Genomic DNA, 25671 nt, shown 5'->3' with positions numbered 1-25671 from the left:
TGTAAGTGCATGTTCTCTGCATCTGGATCAGACCCGTCTCCAACAAGAAAGCCGGTAAAAAGGTGTTGTTCTTTGCCTTGATTTCTCTACGTAGGGTCAGTGCTTCTTGGTATTTGGGTTAAGATTTTTGAAAGATAAGATAGTGCTGTTTGTGACTGCTTCTGTTCAACAGCTGGCATGCATGGCATGAACAAACAATTCAGACTACGAAAATACCCCAAACTGCCTGTTGCTGTTTTCTCCTGGAATAAGAACTTTTATTTGTAAGATGCAGACTCTGCTACAGCTCAGCAGCTGAACGACAGTGTATTCACCAACAACACTTACGGAATAAGCTGAGTCCTATAGTTTTAAAGAACAGATGCACTTCAACTTAATTGCAGTCAGGCCTGAATAAAAATTAAAGGGTTTGCATGTCTGCTAGTCTATATGTGGGTAGAAAGGCAGTGAGGTTAAGATAATAGGCTCAAAATGTATTCTCAGAAAACATTTAAAACCACAGCAGGGTGTGATTGTATGCAAATAAGTATTTTTGCAATAGCAGATTAAGCACCTTATGGAATTTGTACGGAAAACTACATGCTTGTACATGATGCAAAGTATGATTAAGCACCAGTGTGTGGAGTTTTTGCCTTTGGTAAAAAATTAAGGCAGATTTAAATCAATCAATGGTTTTCTCAGTCTTTTCACAGTGTATGTTGTAAGTTATGAATGGTGACTACTAGAGAGAAAATGTTAAAAATAACACTACTTTTTTCCTGGAGCCTGCATCCTTGCAAGAATACGTCCTGCTACAGTTTCCAGTCAAGAAAAACATTGCAGTAGCAGAAAATTCTGCCCATAGAATGGCAACATATAGGATCTGAGACAACGAGAAAAGAAAACTAACTAGCAAACTGATGTAAACTTTTACTAGAACAGCTGTTACTGGTATGTATTTTGCCATCCGTTTACAGAATGACTTACAGAATGTTTTTTATAAAACCCTCAAAGTATCTTTGTGATGGTTTTCATGAATGGATGGATTAGTCATTCTCGGTTCCAGGACGACATTTAAATAAACTTTTTTTTTTTTTTCCACACTGAGAGATTGCTAAATTGACTCTGAGGGGCACCCAGTGCCTATAGGGGCAGCAGGTACTTTCAAAAAAGCCAGCAGCGGTGGAAAGACCTGCATTGGTGTAGGCAGATAATCGCTGCTCTGCTTGGTCATTTGCATAACGAAGGGACATTGTGGTTGGCAGAATGACTGAATTGTCTTTGGGAAGTGGTCTTTAAAGTCAAATTCTAATCTACTTCACAGACCACAGTTAGGTATCTGCCTTTCTGAAACTCCTTTCTCTGACACACAAGTTGTTGTGTCCGGTGCAATGAAAGAGATACCCTGGCTTTTTCAAGAAAATTGCCTTTTGGTGTTCTCAGGAAGAACATTTAAAGGAACATTTAAAGTTGCAACCTGGATTTTTTCCCCTAGTAGCGATGGATCCGATTTAGCAAAATCAGATATAATTGTGTTTGTTTTCATCCAGGGTTTTTCCTATCTGGAGTAGAAAAGATAAAATACATTACTTCAGATTAACTTTGATGTAAATAGTGAAGTAAATTGGACCCGCAGTGACCTTCAGTGACAGTTTCTCTGGGGTGGATATATTCCTTTATGCAGGAAATAAAAGCTTCTCTGAAGAAGTCAAATTGTCACATTGAAAAATAGTGAAACACGCTCTCGTTCTGTCTTCCAAAACAACTCTGCCTGCTCAGCAGTAAATCTGCAGAGGGAACCCAAGCTCACACTGGCAGGATTATTCTTCTTTCCTGCCTCTTAATCATAATTTGTTAGTGAAAGCAGTGGTCAGAGAAAGTGCAAGATCAACAGTTCTGAACACTGGTGCAGCAGGCTTCACTCTCCTTCATTCATGTGCCTTTGTCCCACGTACTCCAAAATCGCAGCTAGAAGTGAACGGATAACTCAGCATCGTGATTTACACAGACAGATGAAAATCGGAGGGCTCTGAAAGATGTCACCTACCCTTCTCTTAGGGTCTCACCCCTGCTTGGAGGAAGGCTCAGCTTCTGAAGCCGCTGCTGAACTACTGATCACAGCCTGATGTTTTAAAAGAACAAAACCATAAATGCCAGGGTTTTTTTTAATTTCTCCCCGGTATATTAGGAGTGGGCTTCTTCAGGAAAGCAAGAACCTTCTTACTATGCGGGCAGAAACCACTAAGTGAGGGTAACGGGCCATCCAAGGTGAGGAACCACTCCAGTCCTTGAAAAAATTACTTTTAAAATTAGAGTTGAGACAGCCAGCATAAAAATCTGTGAGATAACTTCGGGCAGTTCCCTTAGAAAAGGCATAGAAGAAGAAAGGACGAAGTATGGCAAAGCAGAATTATTGGTAATGGAATGTAAAGCTGCTTTTACGGTGCCTCATTTTGCAGCCAGTGTATTATTTCTCACTTTTAGGACTGCCTAAATTCACACATAAAGCTAGTAGAAGCAAACTACATAATTGCGTGAAATAAGGGAAATAAAAGCAGACTTGCTAATTTAATGGTATTTTAAGCAATAATTATTTTAAGCAGAAACAATTAGATTTCCCTTCAATTACGTATAATAGCATATATTTTAAGCCAAATCAGGGACAGAATGAAAATACATACCAACATCATTCTCTCACACAGAAACAAGTATAGGGAAGAGTCTGAAGGATGGAGACCAAGGAAGTCCCGTTCATGGAATTTTTCCAAAGCAGGTGGGACTAGCTACTGCAGAGAGGTATTTATCCCAATTGTGTTTGTTATTCCATACTGCCTCTTAGCAGGGGGAGAGGAAGACGACAGGACAGGTTTTGCTTTTGTGAAGCATTTAAAAAAATGGCTTGTGTTTATATTAAAGAACACAAAAGAAATAGATCTTTAAGGTGAAGTGAGAAAAGCTGGAAGTTTATGAGTCTCGGGGAAGTTCGTTCCACTGCTAAGGAAGCTTCGTCCCCCTCATGGAAGAGAGCTTCAGTGTGGCAGAAGAACCAAACTGGTAACTGCGGACCATAGGTGATCTTTGATGGTTTTTTTCCTTCTCTCTGTCATACCCTTGGCCTTCCCTGAGATGTTCAAGTAGTTGCTCTTTGTGTTAGAGCTCAGGGCAGGCTGCGTCTGGTGTTATTTAAGACCCACTTGTCAGTGCAAACCTCTATGAAGCAGCCTGAAGTATTTGGGTTTTTTTTGTTCTGCATTCACAACCGGCGGATACAGGCTTATTTCGTCAAAGTAATGAAGCAAGATGCTGAGAGTTTTTGTTCTTAAGTTTTCTTCTCCAGGCTACTTAGTTCTGTACCAAACAACTGCATGCCCACTCCAGCCCTCAAATCAAAGCCTTTTTGATGCAAATGGGAGATTTTCAGAGCATTTTGGCTCAAGTCTTATTTCCATCTCTCCTTTTTTAAAACAGTAAGAACAATTTTCATGCAAGTGACTTGCAGGAATACTAATTTTTTAAAAGCAGCCTATTTTGTTAAAGCTGGTGAAACCCATAGACAGCAGTCGCTTCACTTACCCACTATAATCAGACTGAGTTGTGTTGCCACAGGATGAGAACTGAATGCTTCTTCAGTTCAAAGTGGATGAAGGGTATAATTTTAGAGCTGAAAGACGTTGCTTACAGTTCAAGTAAAGAACTGCAATTTATTATACCACCCATCCTATATTGCCCATGTAGATTGAAGGCCTTCAGGCCTGGAACTCTGCCTGTGCATTTTGCATGTACAGTATTCTCAGGATATGATATAAATAATAATATATCAGCAGGGGAGGGAATAGCCCAGTGGAGCAATCCACAACTGAGCGAACCTCTCAGATATTATGGAACAAGGCCAGCATTACTTCAAAAACATTTTTTTTTAGACAAAGTCAGTCAAATGCCTAAATTAAAATCCCACTCAATTGCTTTGATCTTATCAGATGCAGTATCTGTATGTTCATTTAATAAGCCTCTCATGCATTTTATCTTTATGCTTAATTTAAATATGAGAAGCAAACACATTTTATATAGTTGTTGTTCTCCAATTACTACAAAAGCTTCTTAGAATCTTTGATCATGAGAATGTTATTTCAAATCTAGTTCTGCTTCACAATTACAAAGTGTCTTTACTGAAGTTAGTTTGGATGCAATTCTAGTCCAAGTGGAGTAAACCACAGTCAGTCCTCGAAAAACAGATATGACTCCAGAGCAGCAAAGAGATCAGAAGACACCCGGGTAACTGAGTTGATTTATTTGGTGGTGGGGTTTTTTTAAGCAGAAATTCCAACCAAAGCTGTAATGATAACAAGTAAGTGTCTGACACAGTGCATGAGTGATTTAGCACTAGATGCAGTTTACAAAATGTTACTAGTATTAAACTACTGTAGGTAAGCAAATTTTATTTTTTGTGTCAGGGACGCTACAACAGAGGTTCAGCCACAGGGGTTTGGGTTTTGGGGGTATTTTTACACAAGATCACGGAGAGGTGACATGGGTATAAAGGCTGATAACCAAGTTGAACGTGCTTGCGTGTGGAGGGCTGTGAGATGATTACAAAATGTTTTAAGAGTTGTCACACAAACTATCTCTAGACTTCGGTAAGGCCCTGAAGCTAGCACTCTACAGCAGCAGTGTCAGATAAAGCTCTGGAAGGAACAGCAGCAGCAAAACCAAGTTATACTTTTGTATAACTTTTTGCTTTTTGCCTTACAGATCATTTTGCTTTAGTGCTCCTTGTTGAGTAGTGAAGGAGCTGTAGCACAGAACTGAGGAGAGAGATGGAACTTATAAAGGGCAAATCTTTGGGTAAATGTACAAAATACTACAAGAAAATATTTGTACTGCAAAGTCAATAAGGGGGCATACAATAGCAATGGCTAGGTGACATACTGAAAAAAATGGTTTGTTTTAATTTATGCATAGATACCTATCAGACTTCCAAAAGCCGTAGCTTAATACTTGTAAAGGAATGCTGTAAATATCATGAAATATAAAACATTAGTGAAGTGGCCCTTTTCTCAAGTGGCCCTTCTACCATGAAAATGTGGCTTCTCCATTTACTGATTTATTGCCTTCATTCACCAGAGGTCTGATTGGAACCTACTGCCTTCACAAGGGTTGAAGATCAGGTTAATTCAGTACTAAGTACTAAGTACTAAGCATTCAGTACTAAGTACTAAGCATTTCCAGCTCCAAATGCAGAGGCAGGGCACTTGCAAGCTTTAGTACCATATGAGGTCAGATTAGACTGTGAATGAACTTTCACTAAATTTCACTTTTCAGATAATGAAACCATGAAAAGTTTTACTGCTTTTCCATCTTAAAATATACATAGTGTTTCAGCTTGTTCCAAGAAAGTAACACTGAAACTCGTACAAATATCATCTTTACAGGAATGACTTTGTTTCTGTCTTTTATCCTTGAGGGGGGAAAAACCAAACACTAGAAATAATTCACAGCCTTAGGAATCCATCTTCTCTATCCTCAGCAAATGCATGAGGACAAGGACTCATTGCTTGTTCATTAATAAAAAGTAAGTAAAACTCAAAACACAGTTTATTTTTAATTTAGCTAGACTGGATTAGCTATTTGAAAGTGCAGACTCATGACTGTTAAATACTGCAGACCGAATCTAGCAGGAAAGAGGACTAGCAGACCGATCGGCCATGAGATGCTCAAAGAGTACAAACTCCTACCCAAGAGCAGTGGCCGCAGGCTGACGTGCAGGCCTGGCAGCTGAGTCCACAGCGAATCAGTTTTTGCACCCTGACATTGCACACAACGTTCTGTAAGTGATCCGGGGCCGTGCCCACGTTCATCTAACTCTGCAGGCCCTGGCTGTTGCTGATAAGGACGGAAAAAGGAAGATTCAGAGCAACCACAAAGCTTTGCAAAGCAGCGGAGGCTTTGATCATTTCCAAACACTACGTGGGAGGGTGGCGGAGTCCAGTCTGTCTAGTTTAAGTGCCTGTCCTGTGTCTTGCGTCACCACGCACATGTGCTTAACCTCTAGCAAGTAGGAAAAAAAATCAGTGCCAATTTGTCCCATATATACATTTCTTCTACAATCCCCAAAAGGCGTGTAACTTCTGAAGGTAATGGGAAATTAATTCCGTTTAATTTACACATGTTCATTTACTAAGGATCTAACCCTTTTCTGAGATGGCGGCTTTATTCAGCTTGGAAAAAAAGCGCTCGATTTGTTTTCTCCAGTGCCCTAATTACGAAGCACGGTTATGGTTTTCCTTTGCCGGTTCCCTCTCCAGTTCTAGAGAAGTCTCGCAGAGCTGAGCACACTGAGGACAGCAGCGATGGAGACTACTCTCATGGCCTCATGGTTAAGAACTTCTAAAACCATGAGATGCAGATTCGGTCTTCCTCAGGAATATTTAGTTTATGGGGCAAATGGTTTAACTACTACACAGACTTCCATACAGAAACCACGAAATAACACCAAAAGTGAAACGTGAGCCCCTCAAACCAAACTTCTCAAGATTCTCCATACTACCTCTGAACCAGAGTCCAAGTAGCTTAGTGGCTTAGGATCTGAATGGAGCTTTAGGTGGGGCATAGTTATCACTAATCAGGGCTGTGATTAACACAAAAATGACCTGCATTAATTCTTGCTTTAATAAAGATAGACAGGAAAAAGGAGCCACATGCTGGCCCTGCTACGTTGAACAGACCCAGCACATGGAACAGGAGAGGGCTGCAGCACTATTAAATCTACAAATTTTAAGTGCAAAAACTGATGCCCTTCTTGCATGCAGAGGCATAAACTATGTTGTTTTAGCCAATTCTTAATACCTGTATTTACCCAGCGTGCTTGTGCTTAAAGATGCAAGCTTAGAAAGTATGGTTTAACTGTGAAGTGATTGCAAATCTTTTGTTTGGAGTCATTAAACTGAGGTGAAGTTTTGTCTCATCAGTTCAGCAGGTAAAGAGGACCTTGCTTAGCCATATGTCTTGTTTCTTGATCCTGTGAATAAAGATACCGGAATGTTTCACCGAGAAACTTGGAAGCGTGTTCCACCGTGTGCTTTAATAACATTCTAGATCAGAGGTTCAATGAAATATGCTATTGGAAATAAAGCTGAATTGTAGAGTGTGGAAAAAATGTGAGATTTGCCCGAATTAGATATGGAAGAAAAAAGCTATTGATCACTTCAGGTCAAAGTATTCCCAGAGCAGAAGCAGTAGATCAGATGAAATTTGTTTCTGTCCTGAAGTACAGAATTCTCCACAGCTGTGGGAATAAGAAGTGCCAGCCACTTGTTCAACACATGAACACCTTAAAAAGTATAGTAATTATTAGGGAGGGAGTAGGACAAATAACTGCATATTCCAATGCTAATGAGTTCTTTTTGCGGCCTAATCACTAGCCATTCCAGAGGTTTTTCCCATGAAAACTGAAATGTAGATTTTAATTTCGGATGTGTATTAGCTATTTGCATAGGCAAGACTTTCACTAGAAACTTGCATGATTTCATGTTCTAGCTTAAAACATTTAAAAATGGAAATGGTATAAATGTATCATAAATTAACATTAAAATAAATCCCAAGTAATTATATCACGATGCATATGTAACTAGAGTTTCTCATCGTTGCTATTCTTTTTTACCATCCTAATTCTCTCTTCTTCACCTTGCTTAAGCTGTTCTTCCCTACTGTATTCAGGAAAATTAAGTTTTGACATACTTGGAAGCCAAAGGTTCATTCCTAGTATTCATTAAGCAGTAAGTAGTCAAAGAAGCTTAGTAACTCTATTAACATTAAGTTTAAAAATATAATTACTTTTACCTGGGGAGAATCAAGCCATTTTGCACCTCCAATTGAGTGCAAGCGAAGTATGCAGTCCAGTAGAGTACCTAAGTTATGTTTTGCTCATTCATACTGTCACACAATCTTGGCCTGAAAAAGAAAAAAAAAACAACTAAGAACAACCTCAGAGATTTGTATTTTGAAAGCCTCTTCCTTTGCCAAATGAACAAAAATGGCAAACAAACATTCACACCTTTTTTTGCTTCCCGGCGCAGCACATCATTGGATTTGCTCACAAGGCTGCCGAACAGTTTCATAACGTGCAAGAGATAATTTGGTCACCCCTACAGAAACAAATACAAGTTGTCTCATCGGATGATCAAGTCTCAAAGAAAATGAGGTCAACCAAAGAGATCACAGAGCTGCCAAAATCCCAGTAATTAAAATGCCGTTGGGACTAGAGAATATTTTGGACATACCTGCCACCTGGTGTTTGGAAAACAACCCGATGTCTGAAAACAACCTGAAATGCTCTTAAATCTGTATTCCCATTAAGAAGCAAACAAACGCTGATGTATTTAATATGGATTAAATGCGTAAGCAGCAAAAGTCTGTTTAGACTGGTGTTATTACCAGCATCTGTCTGTTCCATCCAGTCCCTTCTCTACTAACCACAAAAATTCTCAAGTAAATCTTTGAATTAAGTGTATTTACGCATCTCCTGTCAGATAATGGCACCTGTGAGGAGACACCTCCTGGGCACAGCCTCACACAGCTCCACGCTCTGTCTGTAAACTACCGGGTGCCAAACCCAAAGGCAAAGCAAAGAAGTAAAGTTATATGAGATGGAGCTAGGTAAAAAAGGGACTAGCGATAAATACTACTGGGTAGTAAGTCAAGTAAGCGGTCAGTGTCTGAAATTATTGCGGTGACTATTAAAGCGTCTTAGCTAAAATACTTAAAACCCCCAAGTCTTTATAGTGGAAGCAGCAATGGCTGCAGTAACTACCAGTTTTGCATGTTTGGTGCCTGAAGTAAACATTCTTCATTGGTAAAATTGGTAAGAGGAAGCATATAAACTGAGAAAAACCGTGTTTTGTCTTTACCTACCAAAGGGTTACTTCAAGTGGAGTGTAAAGCTTCGGTGTACTGTGCAATTCAGCGATATCACGCTGGGCCTGCAGCACAACGACAGATTATTTTTTCCCCCCTCCTCTGCAAAGCAAATGTAAATACATCTGCGTTTCACAATTATAAGTCAGGATGAAACCACAGTCTAAAGTCAGTCTCAGCAATATAAATAGCTGGTGTTTCACTTTAGCACCCCTGGCAAGCACGAACTGTAACTATTTGTCTGGACTCACATCTTTGCAGGGCTGCCAAAAACAAAGCGGAGTGTAGTGTTTGGGTTTTTTCTTTTTCTTTAAGGCAGCGGAGGTCAAATGCAGCCACGTCCCTACGTGCCCCGCTCTATTTCAGCTTGAGTAACTTTGAAAATGGTACACGCTAGAAAGTCATCCCTATGTTGTACGTTTGCTGTGTGCACATGCTGTCTCAGGTGCTTGCATCGGCAGCTCTTAACAGCAGAACACGTAGGTCCCAACAAAACCTATTGATTTCACAGAGAACCATGCAGTTGCCTGTAGAGAAGGCAGCGATAAGTTTAATTGTCCAATCAGGAAGGTCGGGGGTTTTTTCACATTTATTTTCAAGCCAAAATCCTAAACCACTTAAATCTCATGCACTTTTTCCAGAGTTTAACTACTGCCTAATACAGGGCTCGGTTACTTTCTCAACATCTGAAGAAAGTATTTTCTAATGGAAACACAGAACATCATAAGGAACTTTGTAAAGCAGAAGATATTCTTCCTGTTTTCTGTCAGCAGTAACTGCTCAGCACGGACACATGTTGGGACGATTTTCTTGCCTTGTTATTAATGGGGGATCCTAACAACTCTTGCGTGATCTTTACAGAGAGCACAAAGCAGTGGAAAAAAAATACGAAAAGTTGAAAGAAAAACCGTGAGGAAAAAGACCCGCCAACCACGAACAAAAATTACATCACTGGTCTAGCATGTTGATGGATACCAACGGTGGAGCCAGGATCGTTGCTTCTGTAAAGTCGAATACTCGGCTGGTTATTGGATGTTATTAAAAATGTAAGCAAAAAGAATACTTTAGGCTCCTACAAAAACATTGGATTCAAAAGGTACCACTCCATTCTTTTTTGGTCTGTTAAAGCCCATTACAGCAGCGTAGTCACAGCTCTTGCAGAACTTATTTAATATTCCATCTGACTTACTCTACGTTAGTATTATTTTAACTGACAAATATGAAGATAACAATGCTGCATACAACCTAGTATCACCAAAACTGTGCTTTCCGTTCCCATTTTTGTTTCAGCATGTGCAAAAGGAGCTTAAAAACCTCCTCTGGAAATGGAATAAAAATGCAAGAAGTTACGAGAATATGTTTGGAAGGATTCACTTTGTGCTAACCCTATTATATTTTTCCTTAAAAACCTGGTACTGATGGTTGTCGCAGACAAGGAAGCAGCCAAATAAATACTTTGAATAAAAAGGTATCATGAAAGAAAATAATACAAATTTTTTTTAACTTTTCTCTGAAAGGTGTTCTTTCACCCTTAAAATCTGTAACATACTGTGGCCTGTGCAAGTCTTATTTTCAATGCACAGCTCTGAAAATGGCACCTTTTGCTGTACTCAAATTGCCTAGCACATTCTTCTTCAGCTGCTGCTTAGAAGACAGTTGGCTACTGAATCGATAAACCAAAACAATTATGGAGCCAGAAAAATCTGGATAGGCTGCAGTGCAGACACCACCGGTACAAGCTGTTCCTCAACCTACCTGTTTATGTAATACCATAAACTAAATATGCCAAGTTTTAACAGTTATTTTTCTTAATGAAAACTTAAGTCTAGATATCAAGTGTTGAAACCGTTCCAGTTCTAGGTCTTTACCAAGCTAATCATGAAGAAAAGAATGCTTTGTTCTCAAAACATCAACATTGTTTTCCACGGGAGAGGGGATGTTGGAAGTTTGATTCTCGATAGCACAGTTTCCTGCAGCGCGGTATCTTGAAGCAGTGGGAAAGATGCCCAAGCCTTTTCAAAACCTGAGGTAGCATCATCTCTATCAGGCTCTTTTACCTCTAGAAAAGAAAAAAAAACCCACAGGATGTTACAGGTAGAAGATAATGTACTGATTTTCCAGGGGGAACACTTGCTAGTTACTTAAGAATATGTATTAGGCTTGTGTAGCAAAGTTTTGGTAGCTGTGGGGGCTACAGGAGTAGCATCTGAGAAGCTGCTAGAAGCTTCCCCCCTGTCCGACAGAGCCAATGCCAGCCAGTTCCAAGAGGGACCCGCCGCTGGCAAAAGCTGAGCTCATCAACGATGGTAGTAGCACTTCTATGATAACATATTTAAGAAGGGGAAAAAAGACCCCAGCGCAACAGCAGCTGGAGAGGGGAGTGAGAACATGTGAGAGCAACAACCCTGCAGACACCAGGTGACTTCAGGTCAATGAAGAAGGAGGGGGAGGAGGTGCTCCCAAGCACTGAAGCAGAGATTCCCTTGCAGCCCACGGAGAAGACCATGGTGAGGCAGGCTGTCCCCCCGCGGCCCACAGAGGTTAATGGTGGAGCAGATATCCACCTGCAGCCCGTGGGAAGGACCCACGTTGGAGTTCCTGGAGGACTGTCTTCCCCACGCTGGAGCAGGGGAAGAGCATGAGGAGGAAGGAGCAGCAGAGACATCTGATGAACTGACCGAAGTACAGTACAAATATGAAACAAACTTCTACAAACCAGAAGCGGAATAATTTCCTGCCTCTGAGCATAACCTGTATAACTGATCCGTTTAGATGTGTTAAAGCAGACGGGCTAGAAACTCTTACCTGATACACAAATTATTTAAAATCCTGTTTTCAGGATTTTAGTTTTCAGTTTTTTCACTGTGCTGATAACAGACAGACATGCAGAAATCACTCTAACCAGACTTCAGCAACTTGCATACCATTGTATTTCAACCTCTGCCTTAAACCAGGGTATGCTATTTACAATTGTTCTGGAAGCTTACAACTGGACAGAGACAAAAAATATTAAAATAAAAAACCGCATATTTTATTTTCAGCTTTAAAGATGCATCTCTAAACAGTCAGTAGAAAAAGCAAGTAAAAAAAGTAAACACCGGCATTTTGTAAAAGCACATTGAAGTAATACAAGACTTAATACAAAGTTTTTATATACCACTTGAAAGCAATTAAAAAAAAAAAAAAAAGTAGTCTGGTCTCTAAGACCCCTCTATTTGAAATAAGTCATTAAGTACCCACAGATTTTAACTATAATGCAAGGATACATCCTTTCTTTTTTCTGCCATTTATGAAGTCGGTTGCCACGTACTTCAATCATTTGCAAGTGAAATTCACACAGTCTGTTACAGAATTGAGGAGAACACATACAATTCCACAATTGAGGTCCTTCCGTTTTCAGTACAGGCTCTTATCAAGTCAACACTCGTCACATATCTTTAGACTGATCATCTTCTTCAAGTTTTCTGATTTCATTTTTTAAACAGTTGATGGTTTCACGACTTGCTTTTAGTCTTTCTTTAAGCTCAGCAATTTCAAAACTAGTTTTCTTTTTGGCAGCTTCCAGTTTTTCCCTAGTTTTCACTTCAAGATCTGCAACTGTGGTGGTGAGAAAGAAAAATAAATATTTTAAGTACCATGAAAAGGTGTTGGGTTCTATTTTCAAATTGCAACAGTAATTTGGATGGTGTGTGTCCTGAAAAAAATATCTATTACTGTTAGCCTTAAATATTCAATGATTGTAGTCAAAATTGTATCCAAATAAAAACATAGAATTAAAAAAAAAAAAGAAAACAAAAGAAAGCTTGTTTTGTGGCCTCCTTCAGGCCATCAGTTTTGTGGATGGAGTTACCTAATTCACGAAATCATTTTCCAGATTAAGTGGGGAAAAAAAAACCCTGACAAGGCGACAGCAAATAAATGGGAGATTACAGAGAATTTCTAGTAATTTATAAGTAGTGTCCAGTGACAGCACATGAGGCCATGGGCACAAACTGAAACACAGGAGGTTCTCTCTGAACATCAGGAAACTTTGTTGTACTGCGAGGGTGACCGAGCACTGGCACAGGTTGCCCAGGGAGACTGTGGAGTCTCCATCCATAGAGACATTCCTTAGCCATCTGGGTAGCCCTTGCTTGAGCAGGGAGCGGGACAAGATAAGCTCCAGAGATGCCTTCACACCTCAACCGTTCTGTCATTCCTTTTCAGCGTACTGTAACCACTTTCTACTCTCTGTCTCACTGGAGTTTAATTCTATATATCTAAAAGATTTAGTGGTACTTCCTTTGCTCTTACGAATATCTGCTTCAATAGCACATTCTAAGGAAATACGTACACAAAAAAAAAAAACTAAAAATTTCTATCTATGCTAGGGAGAAACATCCAGGAATTTTGAGAAAAATTTAAATTTGGGCAAGACTTTTTTATGATGCAAATTATTAAACATTTTCTATTCAAAATAGATAATTTTTTACTATAACAAAAATCCACCTCAAGGCTGGCTAAACTGAGGCAGAAAATACAAGCAGCTCACACGTCCACACACCCAAACGGACCTAAGGCAAATTGGAACCCTAACTTTGTAGAGCTTCAAACTCATAACCACTCTTAGCTCTAAGTATTCACTGTATAATAATACCTGACGTTTGTGTCAGGATAAGCCAAAGGCCAGGTGAGCTGGACTACGATGACATTACAGTTTGTACCTAACAAGGTAGGATTTTGGCTCAATAAATATTACATTTCCTTTCTGAGTAGAAGACAAGAGATGGGATTAGAAGAGAAACCATCACTAAATGCATTATATTTTATGAATCAATGTATTTTCATTTAATTTCTTTAATTTTCTTAATATTCTGGTTTATATTTAAAGACAGATTAGATAAGGAGGCAAATAACATTAAGCTATACTGAAGAAGTATGTTATGAAATGACCTGCAGTTAAAGAATTAGAAGGGAAAAAGACAGGAAAAGCTTTCAGACACTTCGCTACCCCTACAGGGTTGCTGCTTTGACTAAAACTGTACTAAATGTTCCATATTTCAGTGCTTAGAGCGTGATCATTGCTTGCAGTTAGCATCCCAATGAGCTGAACAGAACTTCATCACAAATACAGTGGCCTTAATTTATTCTCTAGTTTAACTCATTTCAAAGATGTTAAACTAGGCATAGATCGTGCCATCACTCTTCATACTGAGCAATTCAGAATTCCTTTTTTTCCAGCAGGCATACAGATCAGAAAAAAAATTTTCAAGTAAGTATTAGTAACTTTGTAAAAGATGAAGCTAATGTAATCCAAAAATACAGCTGTTTAGCGGCATCCAAAACCATTGTACTGTTACCTCCCAGAAAAAAAAGCCACTAAAACCAAACACAAAGAATTTCTAATATTAAAATATTTTAATTTTCAACTTACACTCTGTTTCATGCTTATAAGCACCTAGCGTTAGCTGACGAGACGTCGTTAACAGCTGCTGCATCATTGCAGTAGGATCTTGAAATATCTAACAGAGAAAAATACATAGTATCACTAATACTCTTCAAGATAAAGTAAGGATTACATTAAAAATTTTCATACCATTTCATCATAGAATTCAGATACTACAGTTTTCTTTCCCAGGATGGCATTGGTATCAGACTGAAAAAGCTTCAGCAAGTGATACAAGGTGACCTGTACAAAAGACAGAATTTTATTAGCTTGACTAATATAATAATTATTGACTATTACTGACTATTAGCTTTATTAGGGAAATAGAAGTCTTATAGATATCAACAAGCAGTATTTGTTCTTACTAAACAATTGTATAGGATTTTAAAATCTTACAAGAATGTAAAAATAAGTGTCATGTAACTTCAGTAGAATTACTTAAATTTAATATTCAGTGTTAAACACACCAACTATCCAACAGCTTCCTGATACTTTAATAACGTCTAGGCAAGTGGTTTGGGACCAGGCTATAAAAACTGCTAAAGAGACCTTCTCATAAACATTTCCAAATAGGTGATTTAGTTCAAGCCAACTTTGATAATTAATCAGTTAGTGCTTTCTGTGACATTACTATTCCTTCTTGTGAAGGAAAAACACTGGGGGCGGGGGGGGGTGGGCGCTGTGCATAGCTTTTCACTGAAATTTCTCTCTGTGGAGTTACTCTTCCATTACTGCACTGCAAACGGCAGCAGCTGGAGAGGAACGGAAGACCTCTGCAAAGCCCTGAGGGACCACTGACCACTTGGACCACGACCTGGGAAGTGGGCACGCAGCCCACAGTTCTTCCTTCCACGAACAGGCCCGTGGATGAGAGCAATGCCTTGCTCCGGTTGGTACTTCCTTGAAAGGAAGAACACAACAGGCACCGAAACAGCCTTTCAAGAACAGCCGTAAGAAAAAACACTAAGGAGAGCTTTGTCAAGCTGTGAACGGAATTAATGTAAGTCAGGATGCCACTGAGCACAACAGCACAGGAAGCCCTTTCCAGTCGAGGATCAATTTTCACGTATTCAAGAAAAACATGAAATTCAGTTTTCACCTCATTTGGCAAAAAAAATGGCTAAAGCAAAAGGACTGCTGTAGCTCATGCAACAGAAGGAACCCAAGTCTTTCCAGAAATAAACATCCCCGGCCCCTAAAATATGGCAGTCAAGTTTCCTACCTAAACCTGGATAAACAAACCTGCAAGATATGTCTAAAACAGGATGGGAAGAAAGAAATTAATTCCAATCCTTTGTTCAACTCAAGAAGTGTCTTAACCTGGTTTTCTTAGGAAAGAGACTAATGCTACCATAGTACTTTTGCTGCTTTTTGACTGATTTTGATGAAAGCTGTTAGGCGCAAAAAAAAAAAAAAGATAACTAAAATATTCTAAAACCTTAAAACTAGGAAGCCACATAGAAGAGAAATCCTCAGTATGTACTCAGCTCAGATAAGACACAACATGTGGTCACGCATTAGTAAACGTCAGAGAAGCCAAATACAGAAAAAGTCATCATGAATACCAGTAGTAAAGCAGAGAAACAGAAAAAGTGGCCAACCATTAAATACATGTCCTACAAGAACAGGCTTTATTACTTCCACGGCTGACGGGACTTATTTTCACCAGCAATATCCTACAGCACAGCTTAAGGCCACCATAATTAATTAATTAAGCGTTGTTACAAGTTCAATGTACTTACAGGTCTTTCATTTGGATCAATAAAAAATATCTTAATGATTATTTCAAATTCACCCCAGCCTGTTTCGGTGATTTCGTATGGTGGTTTGGTAACAACTGCGGTAGGAAACAGAAGGGTTAATATGCGCAGTAAAGCCTCAATGAACTAATCAAAAAACCCCAGTTCTAGGAACAAATGCCCAAATGCAACACCCACCTCTTAAAGGATTTCCGTAGCTTTCATGCAGCTTGAATTGAATTTTTTTCACATAGGCAGACATATCCTAAAACAGAAACATCGTTATTTCTGATTATTTACAGAACAGCATGACAAACAACTGTTTACTCATTCATCCCACATGCCTATCATTTCTTCTGACATAACTACCTTTACAATCAGTAGGAAAGCAAGACAGTAAATCCAAGAATCAGTGCTGCTGCCCAAGTCCGTCAGTATTTTGTCCCCATGACTGCTCTCCAGTTTTCCCCAGCCTGGAAAGATCACTCCAAAAACACTCCAGGAGGAAAAGTGTCTTCCCTCTCTTTTTCCTTTTTGGAGACCCACCAGCCTTCTGCCCTTGCTGCAAATCCCTCCCTCCCTGTTGCGGGGTGCTGCTGGGTCCACCGCAGGGGGGCTGAAGGAGCCCCACACAATGACACCAGCATTGACATCCTTCCGCCACCCCTTACGAGGCCGGGACGACCACCCCTGTTAAACCCCCACCTCGTTTCTGTAGGGCTTGACGTAAACCGTCCACTGGTGCGTGTGACCGTCCTCTTCCCTCTTCTTCCCGAAATACCGAGCGACGTTCCCATACACGATCGGCTTCACAATGGTAACGCCCTTAAATAAAGAAACAGATAAATAAATAAATGAAAACAGATAAATAAACAGATAAATAAAACAGATAAATAAATAAATAAATAAATGAAAACCCTCAAAATGACACGTACTGACAAGCATTAAGCTGATGCCTGCAGAGGTCCCGCTCCTCCCTCCCGCCCGCCCTCCCGTCAGTCCTCCCGCCGGGTCGGGCCGAGCCGGGCCTCCCTCCCCGCCGGCCGCCGGTACCGGTTCCGCACCTTCACCCTGCCCCCGGAGTCAGGCCCGAACTCAGCCATTCTCTTGAACATATTGCCCCGGGGGGGGGCGCCGCCCGCAGCCGCGCCGCCCGCGCTCAGCTCCCTCCCCGTCGCTGCTGCTGCCGCCGCCGCCGCCAGGCCCCGCCGCGGCCCGGCCCGGCCCCGCCGCGGCCCTGAGGGGTGGCACCCGCGCGACCGCCATCCCCCGCGGCTTCCGGCGGCGCGCTGGCGTCACGGCGGCGCGCGGGGCGGGGCGGGGCGTCAGGGCGTCGGCCGCGTGACGCCGCTGGGCGTTTGGCAGACGCGGCGGCGCGGAGGAGGTGGGGGGTGTCAGGGAGGGCGGCAGGTGGCACTGTCTGCCTGGGCTCGGGAGCGCTGAGAAAAGGAAGCGGGGAATTTGGTCATTTTTTAAAAAATTTCTTTTCATATTTTTACCGTAACAGCCTTCAGACGCGCCCGTAGGCAGCGCGTGCTGGTGGTCAGCGGGCTATTGCGTGCCGTGGCCAAGGCCCCAGGCGGCCCCGGTTAAACGAGACATCCCGCACAAAGGGAACGGGCCCAGCCCGGGGAAGGTACGTGACAAGACGGGTGCAGTGGGAGGGAACAGCCTGTAAAACACACAGAAAAGGCCGTAAAGGAAGGTGGCGGCTGGGGTGATAGCTGGGCAGCCGCTCTGAACTTCAGAACGTCCAGTCTGTGTGCTGACTGCTCCAGAAATCTTTGTTCATAGAATCATAGAATAGTTTGAGTTGGAAGGGACCTTAAAGATCATTTAGTTCCCACCCCCTGCCACGGGCAGGGACACCTCCCACTAGACCAGGCTGCTCAAAGCCCCATCCAGCCTGGCCTCGAACACTTCCAGGGATGGGGCATCCACAGCTTCCCTGGGCAACCCGTTCCAGTGTCTCAGCACCTGCACAATAAAAAATTTCTTCCTAATATTTAATCTAAATCTCCCCGCTTCCAGTTTGAAGCCGTCACCCCTCATCCTATCACTGCATGCCCTTGTAAAAAGTCCCTCCCCAGCTTTCTTGTAGGCCCCCTTCATGTGCTGGAAAGCTGGTATAAGATCTCCCCCAAGCCTTCTCTCCTCCAGGTGAACAATCCCAACTTCTCTCAGCCTGTCTTCAGAGAAGAGGTGCTCCACCCCTCTGATTATCTTCGTGGCCCTCCTCTGGACCCGTTCCAACAGATCCACGTCTTTCCTGGATGCAGTACTCCAGGTGGGGTCTCACTGGAGTAGAGGGCCAAAATCACTTCCCTCGACCTGCTGGCCACTGTGGTCATCCCTCTGGGCTGCGTGCGCACATTGCTGGCTCACGTTGAGCTTCTCATCAACCAATGCCCCCAAGTCCTACTCAGGGCTGCTCTCAATGCATTCTCCGCCCAACCTGTATTTGTGCTTGGGATTGCTGTGACCCAGGTGCAGGACCTTGCACTTGGCCTGGTTGAACTTCATGAGATTCACACAGGCTCACCTCTCCGGGCCTGTCAAGGTCCCTCTGGACGGCATCCCTTCCCTCCAGTGTGTTGACTGCAGCACACAGCCTGGTGTCATCGGCAAACTTGCTGAGGGTGCACTCAAGATGTCATCTTTGGCATACAGAGGTCGCCTTTTGGTAAAACATCATCCTGTCATCTTCTAGGAAATGGGAACCGAAAGCCAGAGATGTGTGGCAATTACTGTGTGCTGCTCTTTCTGAGGAAAAGCAAAGAACTTTCCCCTGGCAACTGTCAGCAGAATAGACACAGAATAATCCAGCGAAGCAAGTCTTCAAGAGGATGCTGTATCTCATGCATTTATCTTTGGAAGATAAAATGTGAACGTCCAATGGCCAACACATATATTGCTCCCCAGGCCCAGGATCAGAGCCCGTGCATGCTTCTTTCCAAAGAAAATGGGTTTGACAACAGTCTGGTCCCACAGCAGTGCCTCTCCCAGCCACCTGTCTTGCTTCGCACTCCCACTCCTTGCTCCACAGCTTCGCCCGCTTGCCCCACTCCAGCAGTGTGGCTACTACAGGCAGAGGACGGAACTGCAGCAAGTAAAAGCAGGGCAATTAGGAACTGGGGAGGTACGATGAGATGGGCTGCTTCTAGGAAGGGTTTTCAGATGACCATAGCTCAATTCAACTGTAGAAGAGCATCAGGGAAAGAGAAGGTAAAGCTGTAGAAAATACCTGCAGTCTGTGCCATCAGAGATGGACTAACCCGATGGGATCCTAACCTCCAAACTCCAGCATTCACGGTAACCTGCTCACTGCAACAAACGTTGTTAAATGGAAATTCCCACACTCCGTGCCTCCTAGACTTACAGAGTCCCAGGCTGCATCCCCAAAAGTTATTCAGTCCAAGATGCTTCATAGCTGCTGCTAGCTCACACCTCTCTTAGACCTTCCCCGGAGCAGCCGGGAGTAGGAGGCAAAATGCAAGGACAGGCCAAGACTTGATGTTGCCGGGGTAGTGCACACGTAAAGTGCCTCTTAACGCTGAGACCGCAGGCGCTCCTGCACTTGTCTCATCTCTTAACCTTCTCCCACCCCTTTTTGGTTCCTCTGCTCCGTAGTAACCAGAAATGCAGCCTCTTCAGCACATGGGCGTTTCCCAACACTTAACACATCACTCCAAAATTGTCAAATTTCTTATATAATGTGGAAAGCCATAGGAGGACAGAGCAAAATTATCTCAGAAGAATTTTGTTTACACTCTGTCACAATACCTACCAAGGAGGGAGCTGGCTGTCTAAACTCTGCTACTCAGATTTATTATGAAATTATTATCAAAGTCGTGGTCTTATTGCTCATCATAAATCTCTCACCATTAAAGACCCAGCAGTAAGCTGAGTAACAAATGGGGTACTTGAAGCCATGCTTGGAAATTTAGGGTATTCACAGGATGGTTGAGGTGGGAAGGGACCCATGGAGGTCTTCTCCAACCCCTCTGTGCAAGCAAGGACACCTGGAGCCAGTTGTACAGGACTGTGCCCAGATGGCTTTTGAACATCTCCAAGGATGGACACTCCATAACCAATCTGGGCAACCTGTGCCCGTGCTCGGTCACTCTCACAGTAAAGTGTTTCCTGATGTTCAGAGGGAACCTGCTGTGTTTCAGTTATGCCCATTGCCTCTTGTCCTGTCAGCCTGTAAACCTGTGTAATCGGAGATTACACCAGCTATGGCCATGTACAGGAGTGAACGCCTTTACATCACAGCCTGCAGCATGAGCAGGGTAAACACCTTGCCCATTAGAAAGGTGAATAAACCCAGCCCCAGCAGGAATTTGACTTCTGTTTGAACCGATACCACAAATTCCTATGAAGTCTGTCAAAACAGCCATGTGTCACAGGAGTTTTTGTAAGGTGTCCATGAAGCATATTCCCGTTAAGCCTCTTAAGGGTGGTGCCCTCCAATCACCCTGCCCACTTCTGCTTAAATTAAAAGGAAACAAAATCCCAAACCTCCTTTACCCCCCTCCCTCCAGGGCAGCCCGTTACCACCATCAGCACCTTCTCCACAGCCCATGGCCTCAAGCCCTTTTACCTCCACCTTGCAAACAACTGCATGGTCCTACCCTACCTTACGCTGTGGTGGAAGGGAGTAGCGTTGTGGGTGTTGTCCTCTCATTGTCTGCTGATCCCCTCTTTGTTGGTATTTTGTAGGGAACTGCATTCCCTTTGCTTCTTCACAGGGCTGGACATTCCCCAGCCAGTGTCTGCAGCCAGGAGAGGGTGTGGGGTCTCCAGCTGCAGGAGACACTCGGAGGTGGGTCAGTGAGGACCAATGGTGGCCAGGGCTCCAGGCTCCCTCTCCAGGACCATTCCTCCCTGCTCCGAGCTGAGCTGGGAAGAGGCTTTCAGGACACCAGCAGGAACGTTCTGGCTACTGATGAGGGAAGGGGCTAGGATGGACTGGTGGTGGCACATCTGCAGCGATACACTCCCCAAGAGCATTCCCTGGGGACAGCTGTCATTGCAGTGGCAAAAGGCCCCACGTACAGTAGCTGCAGTAGTGGCCATCAGCCACTTTACACCAACCACAGGTTTTTGAGGAGGGGAATGGCAATAAAGGGTTACACTTGTAAAGTTGTTTTAAAAATGGCACGTTCGAATAGATGTAGGGCTTCTGTGCTCTCTTACTGTAGAAATGAACCCAGGTATTTATCCCTTTCTACTTTTATAAACACTTTTTAATTCAATTATCTTTGCCTATTGGGGAAAATGAAATACAACTCTATTCTTTCAATTTTTTCTCTATTTAATGAAAAGTAAAATTTTCCTTCATGAAAGGTTACCTCTAAGAAAGGTCCTGTCCTGCTCATCACAACTCCCGTAAGAGTTGTCAGGGGAGGAACTGAAGGTCTGGGTAGCTGTAGGCATTTTTGATAAAAATTCAGTGTGAGAATGCAGAGTAAGCACACTGCAAATTCCACTGAAATAACGAACACTTAAAGTAATTAGCAATATTAACATTTTAAACATCATGTTAAAACTCCCAAAAATTATCTCCAACTACAGTCATCTGGGAACTAACCAATTTTCTCGGTCTTCTGTATAGTTGTTCCACTTTACCTTTTGAGCTGGAAAATAACACAAACACTTCCCAAAGGAAGTAAAACTCAGAAGTGTTAAGTTTTACTTCCAGTCCAGGTTGATTCTATAAACTTGAAACATGTTATTCAGAATGTGCATTTGTCATGGCTAAGTGAGTGCATTCACCACCCACAGACACATTGGGGCACTCCTGGGGCTGCAGCCAGAGAGTATTTTCCAGCCTGTCTTAGCCTTTGTGATGGATGGAAAATGCCACTTTCTCCTTCATTTCTTTGGGGCGCAGGAAGGAAAGCAGAAGAGGAGAAACTGCCTTCATTTAATGTCACTCACGCAGTCAGTCTAACACTGTCCTACCATGAGAATACTAACTAGTAGTATCTTGTCAAGAAACACTCTTCTTTTTCAAAAGTTGCATTTAAAGAAGTGTAATAAACAGTTTCTGACCATCTTTCAGACCCTGAGGCTATGAACCTTTATTTTGTAGGTGTGACAACTCCCCCTGGGCTGAAAAGAGCGCTCCTCTTCCTCTGGTATTGAAGGTGTTCCTGAGTGCATGAAAGAGAGAAAACAGCAAAGGCAATTCTTCATTCACGCACAAGAAAAGCTCACAGGAAGCATGATTCTTAAAGGAAGATCTGGCCTTGGAGCTAACAGATAAATTCCTGACTATACGTTCCCTTCTAATCTGGCAGTTCTGACTCCAAATCAATTTCTCCAAAGAGAAATAAGGACGCAACGAACTACATGTAAGCACCCATGAGGCATCAGTCAGACCAGTAGATAAGGCTTGATGATGCACAGAAAATAAGCAGCTTTGCTTCATCTTCGGCACGTTCTGTGAATGGGCTGATGCACTCCTAGGTGACATGAATGACCAGGCAGGACAGTGACCAAATGTCCCTGCCCACACCACCAATCAGCAGAAATCATCCCTCATTTCAGGTGTGCGGATGCAAGTGCAATCACCACTTGGATGGCAGAGCCCCTCAAGCAACAGGTGTTACTCTGCTGTCTCCTATTTTATCATTTCACTGTGTGTCATGGTTTAACCCCAGCCAGCAACTTGGACCACTTGGCTATTCACTCACTCCCCGTCCCCAGTAGGGTAGGGAGAAAAGAGAAAAAGGAGAGGGGAAAGTTAAAAAAAAAAAACAAACACATGAGTTGAGATGAAGACAGTTTAATAGAACAGTAAAAAAAGAGGAAAAAAACCCTTATTGTAATAATGGTAAAATAATATATAAAATAAAGTGATGTAACACAAATTGGTCTTGGTTGCCCAGCCCATCTTGAGCAGTGATTGCGGATTCCTGCCCCCCGGCCAACCCCCGTTTATATACTGATAAGATACACCAAAGATGACCATGACACCTATGGTATGGTATGGAATATCCCTTTGGCCAGCTTGTCCTGTCTGTGCTCCCTTTCAGCTTCTCTGGGAAGCTGAGAAAATCCTTGACTAACGTAAACATCACTTAGCAACACCTAAACCAACATGTGTTATCAGCATTATTCCCAAACTAAAACCAAGACACAGCAGCTACTAGGAAGAAAATTAACTCTACCCCAGCTGAAACCAGGACACTGCAGTAAAGCAGCAAGAAACGCCGTGACCATGCATCGGGAAAAGCGTGCGTGTTTCCATTAAAGGAATATATATTCTCTCTTGTTATAGGAAAAAATAACTGAAAGGCAAATATGCAAGAACAAGGCAAGTTGGTGTAACACAGTCAGTCCTCAAGGCAGCAAGAGCCTCCTTAAACAAATTCACCAAAATAAAGGCAGAGGAAGTATTAACTAGTTGTTGTGAATGTCTTAAGGGGTGAAATACAACAGGAAGGGAAATAACTAGATAGAAAACAATATCAGCACAAGATCAAATTAATATAATAGCCAAGAAGAAATTCAGGCAGCAACTTTGAAGGTTTGTAACCCCTGGAGCATGGAAGGAGTGGGACGGCCTTCCCGTAGGAAGAGCAGGAGCGAACACCCCAGACAGACCCTATGGGGTTGTAAAATGAATCTTGGAAGGGGTTGTAAGACACAGTTATCTGCCCCAGAACGATATCCCAGGCGATATTTTCCAGTCTGTATTGCTACTTTGCTTTTTCCTGTGGTCTTGCAAGGAAGCATGCAAGGCTAAAAGACACCCACCCCATTCCCAACCCTTTTTACCTTTCATTTTTTTTCACCTTTCATTTGCCATGTTGGGCATGAGTTCTTCTCAGCATAGAGAAGACTGATATGGGAGAATGAAAAAGAAATAACTTCCATTTTTTTAAACCTCCTACAAAGATTTTCACCAAAAGAATATTTAATGGATTCATTGTCTGAATGTTCACAGGCACAGTAGCGCATTTAAAAAAGAAAAGAAAGAAAAGAAGTGGCAGAACTGGAAAAACTGGCATTGGACACATGCCTACCAAAATAAAGGAAATCACCTCAAATGGGGCAGTCTTCAAAGCAGTCACTTTCAGAGTCACCAGTAGGTTGTGGCATAGGGCCAGCTACAGGGGAAAAGCTTTGCTTGAACAAGTGGAATGAAAAAAATCTGTGTAACAAGATGACACGGGAAAGACTGGAAATGGCCGGGATTGTTTGAACTGGACCATGTTACCCAGGTTCCCGTCTATAGCAAAGGGCTGGGAGTGCCCTGAAGACAACAGGTGCTGAACCTGCTTCTACCAACCTATTTTGGGGGGCTGCTGCGCATGATCTGCCACCATGAGGTAGCTGTTGAGCCCAGCCTCTGCCCGAGCGTGCAGTTTAGGCAAAGCTTTATCATATGCCGCTGCTGTGAAAGAAATGAGCTGCGTACAGGCAGGTGCTGCTCCTCAGAGAGCAAAGTCCTTCACCTGCCAGCTGCCTTTACATTTCACAGCTCCCTCAGACAGCACACGGATACTGGCATATTTGATAAATAAAGAATAACTTCCAACTCCAGAGTCTCAGCAAAATTACCACGTGCCTCAGCATCCTTACCCAGGTTAGGTCAATGCATGATTTAATTCCAGAACAGTGGTTTTAGATTTGCCTTCCCCCCCCGCCCCCAAAAAAAGTTAAAAAGAGGTGGGAGCATTTTTATTCTTGGCAAGGGCATTACATACAGGAGCTGACCTTGCACATGTGTCGTGTAAGACTCTTCCTCAGACTTCTTCCAGTCCTGGATAGACGAACCCGAGCAGGGGAAGAGGCCACTTGCTCCAAGGATCAGGCACAGCTGGAGGGAGCACAAACCTGGCTACAGCAATGGCTGTCCCTCTTGCTAGCCCCAATGGTTTTAACAGGCTATTATTTTAATTTGGTGGTAACACTTTTTTTTTTTTTCCCTTGGTTTTGGCAACTCACCAGTTTTTTTTTTAAATAAAGACTTGAATTGTTAGAAACCTTCCTTCCTTCTTCAGTAATGCACCGACACCCCTTGGAGTTAAAAATCTGAGCTAGTTATTCCTGTAATTATAACAAAAAAAAATTGCTGAAGGAGGTGATAATGGAGAGGTTAGAAGTTTTATTTTGAAATTAATTTTGAGTAAAAGGCATAAAATCACCTATTTTTTATATTACAAATAACTGAACGGAACAGTCGGGGACAATTTAAAATTAGGAGGGCACACTAGGGATCCCACATGACAAAAAACCCCATTATTTTTCTGAAGTATCCTACCGTTACCACTGTGAAAAACACCAAGAAAATTTTCCTGGACTCCTGCTGAGATGGAAGCCAGCCAGCAGATAGCTTTAATCATTATGGAGAATTTATACTTACACAGAGAAGCTCAAAATACAGCTTTTCTTGTAGAGAAAAATGCTAATCACTCTCATCTATTTTTATAGCTGCTAATAAAACATTGGCTGCCTCTGACCCTTTTCATTCAAAGCACTTTATGTATTAAAGAAAGAGCCCACCACACAATTTAGACGTTATTTCCAACAGTTTCTTCTGCTGCGCTCTGTCGGCCATTCTACACCGTTCACCATTTTCGTTACCCTTACAACTACAGCTCT

The 25671-nt window shown here is 42.4% G+C and overlaps 1 protein-coding gene across 2 annotated transcripts; it reads right to left on the bottom strand.

Moving 5' to 3' along the window:
* Positions 1-11898: 11898 nt before the first annotated feature.
* Positions 11899-17320, bottom strand: YEATS4 (YEATS domain containing 4). Of its 2 annotated transcripts, XM_074572985.1 has the most exons (7): positions 17118-17320; positions 16759-16878; positions 16252-16318; positions 16057-16151; positions 14465-14557; positions 14303-14390; positions 11899-12486 (listed from the first exon to the last, which is right to left on the bottom strand). In XM_074572985.1, exons 1-7 carry the CDS (start codon positions 17166-17168, stop codon positions 12317-12319), a joined length of 684 nt encoding a protein of 227 aa, XP_074429086.1. In that variant the 5' UTR covers positions 17169-17320; the 3' UTR covers positions 11899-12316. The 2 variants fall into 2 exon arrangements, with proteins under 2 accessions (XP_074429086.1, XP_074429077.1); XM_074572976.1 differs by lacking the exon at positions 17118-17320 and having other exon boundaries at positions 16759-17108.
* Positions 17321-25671: the final 8351 nt, after the last annotated feature.

This window comes from Larus michahellis, chromosome 1 (genome assembly GCF_964199755.1).
Source record: "Larus michahellis chromosome 1, bLarMic1.1, whole genome shotgun sequence".
NCBI classification, from domain to species: domain Eukaryota; kingdom Metazoa; phylum Chordata; class Aves; order Charadriiformes; family Laridae; genus Larus; species Larus michahellis.
The sequence above is the reverse complement of the archived record's forward strand: the minus strand, read 5'-3'. Positions and strand labels throughout refer to the sequence as shown.